This window comes from Epinephelus moara, chromosome 1, assembly GCF_006386435.1.
Source record: "Epinephelus moara isolate mb chromosome 1, YSFRI_EMoa_1.0, whole genome shotgun sequence".
NCBI classification, from domain to species: domain Eukaryota; kingdom Metazoa; phylum Chordata; class Actinopteri; order Perciformes; family Serranidae; genus Epinephelus; species Epinephelus moara.
Window position 1 is genome coordinate 6,920,202 of NC_065506.1, and position 16,714 is coordinate 6,936,915.

Sequence of the window (16,714 nt, forward strand, 5' to 3'; positions counted from 1 at the left end):
CTTTTCCATTCGCTCATTCATGTTACGTTATATGTACAAGCGAAAGTAGAAAATACATTTTTAATTTGTCAGTTCTCCCAGAGGGTGTCGTTGCTGTGCTGTCTGCTGCCTTTCAGACGCTGCTGCCTCAGCAGTGTGAGTTGTATGGAGACAGATACAACAAACGTTTCACAACATTGGCAGACTGTCCGTTTTTGAAACTGTTGGGTTTTAAAACGTTATGTTCCAGTTTGTGTTGTAGCTTGACAAGACTCACACAAATGTGAGTAAAATACGAAAAAAACAAAAAAGGTAATATTTCCGTGATGACATGGAAGAAGTGGGTTTGTGGACATATGACGCGGTGACTGACGCAAACCCGTCCCGCCTCATTGGGCGGGGTTTGATGACGTTTCAGGACACGGGGAGGGCTCTCGCCGATAAACAACTTTGGGATCAAAACAATCTCTGAAGAACAGCAACATAGCGGGAACCTTTCTGTACAACGACCACACCCGAAGACAAACCTAACGTTACTTTGATTTGGTCAGGTAAGTCCAAATGTAAATCTTTATGCCTCACTGAGAAACACCGGCCCGTTATCAGCCTCGGGTTTCTTTTGTTCTCTAAGTACAATCCTCTCGCTGGCTCTGTGATGTCTTAATGTTTGTTACAGCAGGACTCTATTTTCCACTCCAAAACCTCACCCAATGCGAGCAGCTGGGATTATAAGATATGAAGCAGCAGTAGTCTCTGAGCAGGCAGTCAGCTGTTGTGCTCTGTAGGTGGATATCAGGTTATAAAAGGCCTGCCGGGATTAAGGCAGTGTTTACAGGGAGGGTCTGCTGACATTAGACTCCGTGCAGACAACTGACAAGCGGGCAGGAAGGCATTCAGACACTGGGGGGAAACACGGGTCGATTTATGGATCAATGTTTGTCTTAAACGACGACAGCAGACATGTACTAATACTTGTAATAAACGTGTAGTAAGTCATGGTTTATTGTGAAAACATATTTTGGCATATACCTGATATCTCTACAGATGAGTAAACTAAGTCCTGTTTTTGTCTGCTTGAAAAAAATATTTGTGATCAGCTGAAATAGAATCACTACTTTGTCTACTTATTGCGACAGTAAGAGTTTTCAGTTTTAGTATTAGACAGTGAAATACTGCATTATAACAGAAAAAAAGTAACATTAGGAGATGAAAATATCTTCCAAGAATGGCATAGAAACCTGTGCCAGGGACCAACTAACAATACAGTGTTGATGTTAATTTCACATCATGTGTTCGGGACAAAAGGTCAGTCAGCTGCAGCCTGAGGTCACAGAAGTTACATACCTTCTTCATCTGAACCAGCATCACAGATTATATAATATTTCAGCCTCCCTCAGCTGTTTCAGCTCCAAACTGACCCCATGACTCCATGTCATAGCGACGTAACGAGTCAGGCTGTTCAGGTTTCTGAGCTGGCGCAATGGAAGCAGTTGTTGCTTCAGAGTAATGCTGTCCATGGAAGACATGCCTTTCAGGTGTTTATTGAGACATCCTCAAGAGGGAGCTATTTGCATTGGTACTTAGCAAAAGACACAAGCAGGGAGGGAGTTCAGGTGGAAAAGGTTACTCACATCAAGTCAGTGCTCACTTTAACTTTTAAAATATGGACTGGTTTGATGACACAAAAACTTCCCAAACTACATCACTGTGTCTTTGGTGCATTCATGTACTTTAAATGCTTGCTGTTGATATTTACAGATCGCAATCGAGGAATAGAGATGCTTGGAAAGATTCTTTCTCATCTGCTGGGGAGCGCTGAGGAGGAGGACTGTGAGGCAGCAGATGAAACTTACAAAGAGCTGATGGAGTTTGAGGAGGGAGGATGGGTCATTGTTAACCTCCCAGGTGAGAGATAGACCCCTTGCTAGAGGTAGACCAAATATGTTATTCACATATTTATAATTTCAAATGGCTCGGTGAGCGTGCAGCTCATACTGGGATGAGAACAGATCAGTTTGAACTGGGATGTTCTGTGTACAGAGAACGGGCCCCTGTCAGCCCCTGAGGCCGATCCTCTGGAGAACCTGCTGATCGAGCACCCCAGCATGTCGGTTTACCAGATGAGACGCAGGATGAGCGGCGCTGAGGAGGAGGAGGAGGAGGAGGAGGAGGAGGAGGAGCTAGGCTCTGATGAAGATGAAGAGGACACCTCCAGGTTAGTTTCCATCTACACACACTCTATATTTGTCTCAGAACTTGTGTGAGACAAGTAAGTGAAGATGTCTTTTAGTTGCAGCTCGATGTCATCCTACTCTAAAACACACATGAGCTCCAGAGGGTTTTTTTTTCTTTAAAATATTATAAAATTGGACTTAGAATGATTATAGAAGTGAGGAGATACAAGGCTTCATTCATCTGCAATGGCAAAACACAGAGGATTAAGTAAAGTGCATAAATGTTGTTGCATACATGCAGTGGTAGAAAAAGCATTCTGCTCCTTTATTTAAGCAAAACTAGCAGTATTGCTATGTAAAAATACTCAGTGATAAGTAAAAGCTGTGCATTCAGAAACTTAATTAAAAGTTTAAGTGTTATTAATAAAATGTAATAAGTATCTAAAGTAAAAGTACTCATTATGCAGAAATATGTGTTTACTGTTATATTAGTATTTAATAGAGTGCTGAGGAATGGCGTTTTTCTGTTGGCCAACGTGGAAGTTAGCATTGCCCTGGTTCTCTCATCAAAAGGCCTATGGGATTTTCGCATTGGATTTTGGACTATTGCAGAAAATAAACTCTGTGGCAAACAAATGTTTATGAGACACACATTTTGTACAGGAAGACACACATGAACACCACTTTCATTATTTTTGAAGCCTAAATGCAATCACTAGAAGCAGAAAGCAAATGTTAATGTGTAAACGAACTACACCACAGATGCATGACTTAACATTGCACCCACAATGACGCTGTAAAGCCCTGATAAAGTTCTGTAGTCTCATTTAACCACCTGTTAGCAACTGTCTTTTTTAAGACACATAAAAGCCTCCACAATCATGAGTGTGGTATTCACTGGCATATTTTATGTCGTACAACAAAATGTAAAGGTCTCTTAAGCTTGTGTTAACCACAGACCTTATTTCAGGCATCTAACCAAAAACCCATTCAAATAAACCATTGACTTCAACACAGCGGAGGCGGTAGTACTAAAATGCTAACTTATTTCTGGGTTATAAGAGTTATCCATGGAGCATTCTATACAGGTGCATTGATGTGTAAGCAGCATTTCACTTTGCATTGTTAAGCTGAATGTATGAAGAAAACTTCCCGCATGCCTCAGGGTTGAACGAAGAATCCAAAAACAAAAATTCTTGATGAAATGGAGTGAAAGGGGACCAAGTTCAATAACAGTAAAACAAACCCTCACACAACTCGTGCAGTATAATCCAGTATTATCCAGTCGTATGCTCAGTACTTTCCAAACACATGCATTTTGACTAAAACATTAAGTTTGAAAACACATCAGTACAAACGTTCTCATAAACACCCGAGTCGCTTTCCTGGACATACAAGTGCATTTAAACTCCGCACATAGGCAGGAGCGTGCTCAGACATGCTCAGGGTACACTACCTGTAGGCGGATGTGTTTTATATTGTAAAGGTTTTATCTAAAATGCATGTGTTTGGGAAGCACTGATAAATCAGACTAATAATAAGAGGATTATACTGCATGAGTTATGTGAGTTTGTAAATAAATGCTTTGATATAGTTTTGCTGTTGTTTAACATGGACCCCAGTGACTTTAGTTCATAAAGAATGTTTACATTTTTTGGATTCTCCGTACTAAGTGGAGGCATGGTAAGTGTGTCATTGATGTAAAAATTGGCCATTTTGCAGGTGAAGTATTCTTTTTAGCGAGGTCAAGGTTTTCAAGGTCAAGAATGAACTTGCATTCTTAGCTAACAAAATATTTGTAGGCCACTTGAGTTGTTTTTGGTTGGCTGACATGTTTTTGCACTTGAGTAGATGGGTGTCACGTGGACACAAAGATCAAGGCTTTTAAATCCTAATACTGACACTAACTGTAATCTCAAAATTTATTCCAGAACTAAACTCTTGGAAAATGTGGACCATCCAAAACCTTTTACAAGTGTCCTGACATTTGGGGTTTAAATCTTGAATTGGTTTTCACTAAGATGGCAGCAGAACATTCAGGCAGTTTGTCTAGAGGAATACTTTTTCTCTTATATTGTATCTCACCTATATCATCAACACATACTTTGACACTTCTCCTGTCCAGGCCAGTGGCAGTGAGGCGGCACATTTCCTGGCGTCTGGCCGCCTGGGGAATCCCTCTGCCCTGCAACATCCAGCTGCTGACTGTCCAGAGGGCCAGGACTCAGGCTGAGCGGAAGAAGCTTAGCCGCAGCGCCCTCCACAGGCAGAACCTGGCTAAGATGCGATTCTCCCCGGCAGAGAAACGCTACGGCCACTTCAAGCAGCCCTGCCAGCGCCTCTACAACTACTGATCAGGAGCCACGGAGCTGCTTGTGAGAGGGTGTGTTTCAAGTTGCCTCCACCATAGCCCGGTTGCGCAGCACAGTGCCTTGACTCTGAATTACTCAGGTTTTCCGCCACTGTTTCACCTCAACACAGTTGCTACTGCATATCCACCAAGGCAAAGCATGCGAGATTCACCACTTCCTGTGCAGTAAAATGATCCGTCAAATGAACCACAGCAACTTTTTATTTTGATTTTAATACAGGCAACCTGCACTGCACCCCTCACGTCTGAAACCACTGACAACAATGAATCTTGATCTCCTGACATCGTGAATGACACAGCTGGTCCCTCAGTTTGGGACCTCAGGTAGTAACATGCAGTTACTGTCACATAAAAGCCTTTGTACATTATCAAATGAGAACAGTTGAGTGATTTAGATTGATTAGATATAGTAAGTAGGGTTAGGACTTACAGGAAGTTGGAGGTGTGTGAAAGTTATTTTAAAGGTGTTGTTACTGTGTTACACTGATCCAAATATGAAAACGTCAGATCTTAAGAATATTTTGCTCTGTTTTCATTCATTATGATGCAGTTGAATTATGGCACATGTTGAGCGGTTATTCTTTGGTTGTATTCATTATGTGCCTTGGCTTTAAATGTTCTTGTGACAAATGTATTAATATTTCATACCGCAGTGATCTGTACAGTATCCATGTCCTGCAAATACATCTGTGAATTTTCTGCTTAAGAAATAATTACAAAAACCACTGTTCATGTTTTGTATTGAGTTTACCATTTTGTACTTTCCAGCGAGTACTCACTTTTTTCATGTAACACAAATTGTCCATTTTAAACAAGTGTAAATACAGTTGAATATTGTGTTTTTCTATATGTGTGTATTTATAAAATGTACAAAAAAAATTAAAATCTTGTTTTCTTAAGGTGGTGGCTGTGTGTGTTTAATGTGGCACTACAGACAGTAATTGGACATTGGAGTTAAACATGTTGAAGGCACTGAGAGACAGAAAACCTTCACTCTCATTTTCGAAGGTCACCTATCTTTCCCATGAACCGTTTCACTCGCTCTGGGTCGACTGCATTGGCCCAGTGGCCTCCCTCCTTGAAATGAGAACCGATGATCATTCCATTTGCATCCACGTAGCATTCAATGTTGTCATAGGTCACTCCAGAACCTATCAGCACCGGGATACTCACAGACTGGGAAACCTCTGCAAAAGCGAATAAACAGTTTAACAGTGGCAACTACAGCCTATAAAGAGTGTATTTTAACAATGCTACAATGTTTATGATGACACAAATCCAGGAGATGATTAAAAAACTGAATAGCTGCTTTGTGGTTGTTTGTCTATGCAAACTCGTCAAATTGCAGTTACAGTTTACATCTATATCTGTAAAACATGGATGCTTCACACACATCTCCCCCCCAGCAGCACAGATCTATACAATCAGCACAGTTTCAAGGTGGACACCTAAGATTAATGTCAACGATTACGTATCTGACCAAATGTCTTCCCTTTTGGTCCCTAGTTAGGATGTTGAGTAATGGCCAGAAAAATGTTTTGGGACAACATTATGATGTCACAGTGAAGTTGACCTTTGACCTTTTACATATAAAATGTCAGCACTTTATTATTTTATCCTCATAGACATTTGAGTGAAATTTTGTCATAAATAGCATATGAATTCCTGAATTATGACCAAAAACATGTTTTGTGAGGTCACAGTGACCTTGACCTTTGACCATGGAATTCTTATCAGTTCTTCTTTAGTCTAAGTAGATGTTTGTGCCAAATTTGAACAATTTCCCTCAAAGTGTTCTTGAGATATCGCATTCACAACAATGCGACTGACAAGGTCACGGTGACCTTGATTTTTGACATTTGACCACCAAAATCTGATCACTTTGTCCTGAGTCTGAGGGAACGTCTGTGCCTAGTTTGAAAAAATTCTCTCACAGCATTCTTTTTTTTTTTTTTTTAAAGATATTTGTCGGGCATTTCTTGCCTTTAATGGACAGGACAGTTAAGTGTGAAAGGGGGAGAGAGAGGGGATGACATGCAGCAAAGGGCCATAGGCTGGAATCGAACCCGGGCCGCTGCGGCAACAGCCTTGTACATGGGGCGCCTGCTCTACCACTAAGCCACCGACGTCCCACCTCACAGCATTCTTAAGATATCACATTCACAAGGAAGAGACAGAGGAGGCCACAACAAACTTGACCTTTATTCTGTGACCCCCAAAATCTAATCAGTTCATCAATGAGTCCAAGTGGACATTTGTGCCAAATTTGAAGAAATTCCTTCAAATGTGTTCTTAAGACATCGTGTTTATTAGAATGGAACAAACGGATGGATGGACAACCCAAAAACATAATGCCTCTGGCCACAGCTGTTGCCAGCACGTGGCATAAAAATAAACAATATCTTATAACTAATGTACACTGCTGCAACATGAAGTCTTTAAAGGCATATAAAAAGTTAACTTCCTACCCACCTCTCACCAGCACATGTACATGGGTGCATCTCAAAGGAATACCTCTTCTTTCTTTCTTTGTTGAATCTGAACTAATCATTTAAAGTCACTAAATTCACACATTAACAACAACAAACTAACTGACTGAGGCAGCAGTAGATCAGCAGCTCCTGTGTTCAATGAGGTAAAATGGTAAAAAAGTCTGGCTCTGAAGTGAGCATAGATAAGTTTCACTTTCTGTTCAGTTCCCCGGCTATCTGTTCAGGGAGTACTAGGCATAGGTCTGGATAAATGAGACTTGGATTATACTGCCAGAGTTATGTGAGAGTTTGTAAATAGATGTTTTGATAAAGTTTTGCTGTTATTAAACACGGACCCCCATGACTTAAATTCATCAAGACTTTTCTCCTTTTTTGGATTCTTCTTTCACCGCAGAAGCATGCAAGAAACACAAAGTTTCCTTCCCAAATTCTATGCAACACGGGGAGTAATCTATATACAAACGGTCATTTGGGGGTGAACTATTTCTTTAATCTATTCTAACAAAATCACCATGATACAGAGTTCAAATCAAATGTGCTTAACTGTATCTGAGATTTCTGGTCACGTCAATGCAGAATGCTCCTTATAAAATCTAGGCCTGTCCATGAACGCTTAAGTTAATGAATGTCACCCACAGTGTCTGCTATAACAAGAAGAGACTAAATCGAGAGAGGCTGTGATACACCCAGTGAACTTTGGACAGAGTAGAAGCTAACCTCCACCCTGGCATGTGAGCATCAGTATCATTCTGTCTGACCAGTGTCTGCATGTTTGTGTCAGCCAGATAGAGACCGCACGTGTGTGTGAGGGAAAGAGATAGGGGAAAGTGTGTGTCTTCTGTGTGTCAGTGCACTCGCGTGTATGAAACCGAGGCTGTGTGCCTGTTTAGATCTGAGTGTTTACAGTCTTGTATGTCCCATTGGAAACTCTGCTTAAAATAGCAGCCCAGGTGTTGCCATGAGACGACATGATCCCGATTTCAGACCCACTGACTCTCAGCATATACAAACCTGCTGGGTGCCTTTCGTAACCCCATTGGCCACTGGTGGAACAAGTATTCAAATTCTGGTAGACCACCAACATCTAAAAATACTTCATTACAAGTACAACTACTGCAATTCAATAGTTCACTACAGTAAAAGTACTGTAAAAGTAGTACCAGCTCAATGCAGTCAAGTATTAACATTATTGCTGGATCATTATCACCAATACATATAAGCAGTATTTTAATGTTGTAACTGGCTGAGGTGGAGCTAATTTTAAATACTGTATATACTGCATTGTATCTTTTAAGCTGATCTAGACTAAGACTAGATTTGTTCAAAGTAACAAGTAATAAAAACTGTTAAATAAGTGGAGAAAAAAGTACTCAGATATGTGTTAGTAGCATTACGACAAGTGCTGCATTGAAAACCTGCCTTACATAGAGGAACGCAAGCATTAACAGCAATTGTTCTTAAAGTAACAAAAGTGTGTTTTATGTAAAACAGAGCTGGGCAATATATTGATATGATAACGATATTGTGATATGAGACTAGATATCGTCTTCGCACTCATTCATGAGAATTGGGACAAAACCTTATTTCTGATGGTTTATGAAGTTTTACTCTTCAATTATGCTAGGAAAATGTTTTTTTAAAGATCAAAGTCTTGATTATAAAACCTTGTAATCTGTGTTGGAAATTAGCACCCGCCAAATTCGGGTGAATTTGGCCGGTGGAGGATGGATTTTATGAACCTACTCACCATGGTGTTGGGTAAAAAATTTACCAAACGATTGAATACGTTCATGAAAAATATCGACTCAATCACAGGTTGCTACCTAGGTAGCGTAGTGTAGTGTGTCCTCACTGCACCAGTGAGGTTTTTCTTCTTAGTCTTCTTGTTTGTATTTACTGGCAGATTGCAAACCAACCAACTGCCATATAAGACGACGAAAAGGAAGAGTCATAAAGTTGAGTGGTGTTAGCAGTTAACATTAGCATGGGTGTCGTTTGTCTAATCTGACAGGGTGTTTTAAGGACAGTTTGGCCATGTGACTGGTGTAAAGAGAGTGGCCAACTCGTAAAAAGGTGAGTTTTAATAATAATAATGATAATGATAGTAATAATGATAATCAGAATCAATACAAATATCTTTTTTGCTTGGGTGTCTGCATTTTGTTTTTGTATATTTGAAGTGTGTGTGTGTATGTGTGTGTGTGTGTGTGTGTGTGTGTGTGTGTGTGTCTGTGTGAAGGACAGAATCAAAAATTGATAAGCATTAAATAAAATATCAAACTTATACTTTTAATGAGAACAATGTGTATTGGTTGTTTTTTTGTTTCTTTGTACACACAAACACCAAAGCTAGTTACACACACAAGTGTGACAGCAGAATGGTGGCTGGTCAAAAGTATGAGTGGCTAGTAGAATTCAAAATCCACCAGCCACTTTGATGGATGGATGTTGGAGGTAAGATCTGACATAACTGACAAAAACTTCTAGATTTATTAATTTTCCTGCAGTTGTAGTAAGGAGCCATTTTATTTTTCACAGCTGCTGAGAGATCTCTTAATTCTAATCAAAGTACTTATTTTTAAACCATAATTCTTACTTAGCTTTGATTTAAAAGGGCTATGGAGTTGACCTGTTATAACTGAGACACACTTGATAGCAATATTATTAAATTAATTCATCGAAAAATAGAAAGCTTACAAGTACTATAGGAGCATTCCTGCTTTTTCTGGAAACCAGGAAGTGAGACAGGAGTCCTTGGGATATAGCTAACTTCTTTTATGCCTGATTAAATTATGTTTTTTGTAGAAATCTACAATCACTTGCACTAGACGTGCTCCCTTTATCCACTGCTCATTTTCATTCACTGCTGCTCATTATTATCCACTTCCTATTATTTTCATTATTATTATTATTGTTATTGTTATTTATCGCCGACTCTTGGATTTTTGTACTTATTTGCATGCCTAGTTATTTAAGTTTTTTAAGTCTAATTTTGAAATCTTTAATCTGACTCTTTTTCCTTGACTGCTGTAACACTGGAATTTCTCAATTATGGGATCAATAAAGGTGTATCTTATCTTATCTTATCTTATCTTATAACTGACTGAAATCTGGTGGACATCTTTAAACGGCCAACATTTTCATAAAAAATATACATTTTAAAACAAAGATGATTATAGCATTACATTTTTACAGCAATGTTACCAGTACGTAGTGGTAATTTTAGGTTTTAAAGGCTTTTAATACATTTTTTAATTGTTGTGAAAAGTTGTGAATTCTTGTCTGGGATAGGCTGTTTTCTGGCACAGGTCAAGTAAAAAAAAAAGAAAAGAAAAAGATAAAATAATAAAAACATTACATAAAAATGAAAATATAAAACTTATTTCATACATAAATCCTTAAAAAAATACTGTTTCGCTCCAGAAATAAAACTCGTGTGTTGATAAGTTATAATTCAAAGGTTTTCTTTCTTTTTTTTTGTAGGAAATTAATTCTCGAGAATGGGCGTCAGATTTTGGATATCGTAATATTTTAAGTGTTGTCTTTTCCTGGTTTTAAAGACTGCATTACAGTAAAGTAATGTCATTTTCTAAACTTACCAAACTGTTCCTGCTGCTCTGTTATTTCCCTTTACCCACTTAGTCATTATATCCACATTACTGTAATAATTTGTCAAAAATCTCATTGTGTAAATATTTTGTGAAAGCACCAAAAGTCAACCTTACAATATCATCACAATATCAGTATTGGGGTAACTGGTCAAAAATATTGTTGTATTTGATTTTCTCCATATCGTCCGGTCCTAATGTAAATCTTAATTAAGTCACTGCTAACTATAGCTGATTTTGTTTTGTTTTTTGGCCAACATTTCAATATACTGACATTTCATGTAAAGTTGATCAAAATAACTTGCTAGCGTTTGCTTATTTAATATCCAGTAGTTATGACGCAACATTAGCATTCATTTGGAGTCATGGATTTTGGTCTGTCTGGTGAATGTAAGTCCAATATTCATTCTCCTTTAGCTCTGTTTTTTGTCTCCAACAATCTGTGAGGAAAAATATCTGTCTCTTTAACAGCTAAAATGCTCCACTATACTCGCCAGCTAACTAAGTGTGTCTGCTGTTTGGTGTTGAGCAGGTCGTGTACAGTTGCTTTATCAGTGTTTTTTTTTTTAGGGCAGCTGCCTGCAGAATGGACATAAATGTAACACCAGCTTTGAAATGGGCCACAATCCAGGCCACATATGAAAAAATGGTGAATGAGTACCTGAATAGCGCATCACTACAGTTGAGTCACTGCCCCATCTGCTGGACTTAACGTTACATTACATTACACAGCACACAAGGCTGTGGTACTTCTAAAATCTGGGAACTTGCTTTTTCCCTCTATATTCTGTTATTGTTAATTGAATACTTTTAGGTTTTAAACATTATATAAACCAAAAGATTCATTAAAAATGTTGAATCAACCAAATCAACGTTGAACATAGCTTGTACTGCAGCCCTATGTTGCTATCTAAAATGATGCCAAAGTGTCAAACAGTGTGTGATTGAAGAATTAATTGCAGCACCATATGGCTCCTGGTTGTATAATGTTAGTACCTCTGAGCTCCCGCGGGTCAGCCTGTACTCCAGTGGCTGTTCCTGTGATGATGAGTCCATCTGAGAGGAAGAACTCGGCCGCTCGTGACGTCTCTTCAATGCTCACATCTGATGTCAGGGCATGGGAGCTGGTAAAAACACACATACAGTACACATACACAAGCACACACAGTTTTACTCAGCCTGTGATAGATTTAAAACACATTTTAAAATTAACTTTAAACTGGGACCAGGAACGAAAGCAGGGTGTCAATTTTCTAAACCCTGATATTCCATCAAAACTTCCAAACCCCCTTATGAATTGGATTTCAAAATATAAGTAGTTATAAGTGGTTCTTTGTGAGTACTGTGGGAATGCTGGTCTGGGCCTTTGTCTATTATACCTATAAAAGCTCTGAAGAGACGACTTTTTCAATAAAAGTGAAGAATCAGAATTGTATCATGCATCTCTCTCTTACTCACTGTGAAATGTAGGAGTAACTGAGCAGCTCTCAAGTAGGGTTGCAATGCTACGAGATTTTCACGGTCTAATAACCGTCTCAGAAAATGTTGCGATTTCACGGTATCATGATATTAAAGAATTTATCTTATCTGAAAACAGAAGAGTTATTGTCGGTTGAACAAACATTTTATTACTATAACTGAAACTTAAAACCACTTTGTTAATGGAAGTATGTGTAAAAAGTCTCCCCTTAGAAAATAACTCAACATCCACTTGCATTTTTTACATACACAGTATGATAACCGTCAATTTATATATCATGGTATACCGTGACACCAGTATATTGCTGCAAGCCTATTTTCAAGTAATCACATAGCTGCTCAGAAAAGTGAAAGCCAATCAGAGACAAGGATTTACAAAGTAACAAGTGCAGACAATCAAAAAACACACAGTAAGTAGGGGTGGGGGAAATATTGATACAGCATAGTATCGCAATATTTTTGTGCGGCAATATTGTGTTGTCACAGGGTGCCAAGTATCTTTTTTTAATTGTATAAATTATTACTATTACAAATACAAATTAAACTTTAGGTAGCCTATTAGAGTAATATTATCAATTGCTTTATTAGTCCACTAGATACATTTTGCTGCTGCAAAAAAATTGGCTTAAGTCAGATAAACAGACAGTTAAAACAGAAGTTGGCAAAGTTTTCCTTCAGGGACATAATTTACAGTTGATAAAAGGTAATAAATCACAATATATTGTATCGCAATATTTAGCATATCAAAACATATTTAAAATTAGAATAGTGTTGTATTATGACTTCATGATCATGATAATATCATATCATGGATCCTCTGGTGATTCCCACCCCTAATAGAAAGTGACGTGGCTGCAGCTTTATTCTTATATTTTACATCCCTGAGAACTGCAAAAGGAAGCTAATTCTAACTCCAACTCTGAATAACAAATATGGCTTAAGATGATATTGTACAGGTGTTCCATATTTTTTTTCAACATTTTCACTTTAATTGGATAGTGGACAGAGTAGAGGGATTTGAGGGGAAAGAGAAAGAGAGTGGTATATGACATGCATCAAAGCGGAATCAAATCAAACTGGGGACATTGTGGTTACAGGGTATGCACTTTAACCATTGGACTATCACCCCTGGAAATCTCTTAATTTTAAGTGAAATCTATGGTCAAATGAAATTTGATACATAGGTTTTATTCTTAAGTTTGCAAGTAAGAGTACCATCGAATGATGTTTACTTAAGTCTAAAATTTCACTTTCCGCAGTTTGATAAATCTGGGCCTGGTCAGGCTCTGTCATATCTTAGAGAGCTCATAGTGCCCTATTATCCCACCAGAACACTGCGCTCTGAGGATGCAGGGTTACTCATGGTTCCTAAAGTAGAACGGGAGCTTCAGCTATCACGCTCCTCTTCTGTGGAACCATCTTCCAGTTTCGGTCTGGGAGACAGACACCGTCTCCACATTTAAGATTAGACTTAAGACTTTCCTCTTTGATAAAGCTTATAGTTAGGGCTGGCTCAGGACCAGCCCCTACTTGGGCTGATTTAGGCCTTGTCTGCGGCAGGACCTATGATAAAGCGCACCCCTTCTCTCCTTCTCTCTTTCTCTTCATTTACTATCATTCATGTCCTATTCTGCATATCAATGTGGGTCTTCTCCCCCACAGCCTTTGTGCTCCCTTGTCTCACAGGTTCCCTCGGATCGAGGTCGTGCCTGGATTGTGTATAATGAATTGCTGGTTGTGGTCACATTGCTGCCGTGGTCCTGCCTGATGTCTACTACTGCTGCTATTATTATTAGTCATACTTCTACTATTATCATATACATATGATTATTACTGTCACATACACATACTATCATATACTGATATATACATGTAACATAGATAATGTCATATACTACTGTTACTATTATTATTACTAATATTTCTCTTACTTTTGTTATAACTGTTGTTGTTGCTGTGCATCTCTCTCTTTCTCTGTCTGTATCATTTTGTCAAAAGGATCACTGTACATTTATTATGTTGATCTTACTGTACACATAACATCTATTGTAGGTCTGTCGGTCCTGGAAGAGGGATCCCTCCTCAGTTGCTCTTCCTGAGGTTTCTACCGTTTTTTAAAATGTTTTTTTTGGGGGAGTTTTTCCTTATCCGTTGTGACAGTCCACAGACAGAGGGATGTTGTATGTTGTAAAGCCCTCTGAGGCAAATTATGATTTGTGATATTGGGCTTTGTAAATGAAATTTAAATTGAATTGAAACTGATGGGATTTTTTAAACTACAAATTTAAATTTGATGAAACCCTGTCAGACCCAATTGGCAGCCAAGGTCAAGGTAATTGATTTTGAGGCCACTGACAAACTGAAGGAGCTTAAATCTCCCTAACTAATATTTTTCTGTCTAGTCACCACAAAACAATTTCTATAAGCCTTTATTGACTGACAGTAAGGGGCTGGGTCAGTAGTTAGTCCTGCCGTTGCTAATTCTGCCAGTAGTACCACCACCTGCTTCACAGAGCTTTCACACAGCAGAGGAGCATGTTAAGTGGCAGACTCCTGTCACTGGCGTGCTCCATAAACAGACTAAGGAGGTCCTTGCACTTGCACCTGTGTGAGAATGTGTTGTGTTGCTGTTGAATAAGCTACTGAATGCTTTAATTTCCTTCAGGATGAATAAAGTATCTATCTATCTATCTATCTATCCAGTATCAGAGAAAAAGTAGTTCTAAGTGAACAACTACAGTTGCATTCAGAGATATAAAAAGTCAAATATGCCCTTAGGTCTTTTTTGCTATCAGTGGCTCATTAGGTTCTCCCTACTAATCACACTGTACAGTTGGTGACTGATCTCACCTGTGCTTCTTTTTGATGTCGGTGAAGATCTGCACATGCTCAGCTCCAATCTGCTTGCGATATCTCAGTAAGTCCCCAGCGCAGGCATTCAGGAGACCCTCATCAGCCACGTGAGAAAAGACAAACCCCTCAGCCCTGATGAAATCCAGACCTGTGACCATACAGTAACATTATAATTCTATGGTCGACTAACTGTTAGCCACTGTGTCAAATACAAGTAGGTTTAGGCTAAGTTTGACACACAAATAGCTGATCTGTGTCATAAAGTAAGCACCAAACACACTGCAGCTATTTCTCTGACATACACACCTTCAATTATAAAGGGTGACCTGACAGTGATGTCAGCTGATGTAGGAAAATCCGTTTACACTTTGTCCATGATAACACATGATTGGGGACCTCTGTTCTGTTCTAACAGCTTTTGCTGCAGATGATAAGAGCCTCATACACAGCATAACAACAATTTATTTGAGACTGAACCTGAAGCCAGAGCTACAGCCAGTGCCTGCTGATTTGCAGAAGACAGTATTTGCACTCCGAGCGGCAGGCGTGGACAGATGCTTCTCACAGCGGTGCATACTGCAGTCATACAGGTAGACACCTCAGGGCCCACGGAGAATGAGTAAGGAATATCATGCATGTTCTCAATGATCAAACCATCCTGAAAGAGCAGTTTAGGGGCACTGGTTACTGGCTCGCCCTGGAAGACTTTAAATGTGTCAGGAATTCACACAATGTGCAATAACTTACAATCCCTGCATCTTGGTAGATTGCTGCCTCCCTGCATGCTTCCTCAGTGATTTGGGACATTTTCATACAACCCAGGGGGGTGCCTGAGACAGACAAGAAAACTTAGGTACAAACAGAATGAAATATCAAAACTTATAGCTCCCAAATTTGCAGTGGTGTAATGTAACTAAGTGCATTTAGTCAATTAATAAGTAATTCCACGTGTTTCTGGTTAGTTAGTTACTTTACGAAGACAGATTTTCTACACAAACATACAGTATTTTTACAGTGTCATAATGCTTCTTTTACTGAATGCTTCCATTTGCACATCGAGGGGCACAGGTCAGTACAGTCTTTACCTGGTAAGGCTTTAACATGGATCATTCCAATAACCACTGATTTTAGACGACCAAAAAGATCCAAAAACTTCATGTTCCCGTTTTTGTGGCGCAACCTGGAAGCTGAGAAAAAAAAATTGTTTTTTGTCTCTCAGGGCACGGGGATCACGTGACTGGGGCAAAGGTCGGTTTAATCAGACAAAATTTGAATTAATAACCCGTCTTCAAAATCTACAACAACAAACCGGTAGTGCAGAAAACAATTGTTGACCTTTTTCCACCTTGATTAAAAACACATTTAGCAGTGCAGCATGTTTGTTCATGGAAACGGTTTGGTGGTTGCAAAGAGACAAACCGTGCTGAAATGGGCGCCCCGGTAGTTGTCAGAAGCATCCGCAGGCTAACATAGATGATTTCTTTGCTAAATAACAGACGCGCCCAGGGTGACAGCGCGAGACAACAACTTGTGGAGTTCACGGAACAAAAAGGCCCGCTTACCTCACAATACTTTGGTCGCGTTAAGTTTTATTTTAGGCTTAATCCAAAGAACTACGGCTTTGTTTACATCTGACAGACTAGCCACGCGGTGCCCGAGCACTTCCTCATCGGATGCTCCTCCTCTGCAGCTGTCACCACAGCAGGCACGCCTCCCGTTTTGCCGGCTAACTTTTAAACGTATTTTTCATTTTCTTTA

The 16,714-nt window shown here is 39.2% G+C and overlaps 2 protein-coding genes across 5 annotated transcripts; one reads left to right on the forward strand and one right to left on the reverse strand.

The window, feature by feature from the left end:
* The first annotated feature begins 370 nt into the window (after positions 1–370).
* On the forward strand, positions 371–5,423 carry si:ch211-260e23.9 (uncharacterized protein LOC555795 homolog). Its single transcript, XM_050070368.1, has 4 exons — positions 371–530; positions 1,738–1,884; positions 2,020–2,194; positions 4,279–5,423. The coding sequence occupies exons 2-4, from the start codon at positions 1,758–1,760 to the stop codon at positions 4,505–4,507; spliced, it is 531 nt and encodes a 176-aa protein (XP_049926325.1). The 5' UTR covers positions 371–530; positions 1,738–1,757; the 3' UTR covers positions 4,508–5,423.
* zgc:162297 (uncharacterized protein LOC555865 homolog) lies at positions 4,708–16,652 on the reverse strand. 4 transcript variants are annotated; one of them, XM_050065734.1, is made up of 7 exons: positions 16,519–16,652; positions 16,042–16,143; positions 15,704–15,786; positions 15,434–15,614; positions 14,954–15,104; positions 11,621–11,748; positions 4,708–5,711 (listed from the first exon to the last, which is right to left on the reverse strand). In XM_050065734.1, exons 2-7 carry the CDS (start codon positions 16,112–16,114, stop codon positions 5,521–5,523), a joined length of 807 nt encoding a protein of 268 aa, XP_049921691.1. In that variant the 5' UTR covers positions 16,115–16,143; positions 16,519–16,652; the 3' UTR covers positions 4,708–5,520. The 4 variants fall into 4 exon arrangements, with proteins under 4 accessions (XP_049921691.1, XP_049920070.1, XP_049920861.1 ...); XM_050064113.1 differs by having other exon boundaries at positions 15,704–15,804; XM_050064904.1 differs by lacking the exon at positions 16,519–16,652 and adding an exon at positions 16,376–16,487 and having other exon boundaries at positions 15,704–15,804.
* Between the last annotated feature and the right edge of the window lie 62 nt (positions 16,653–16,714).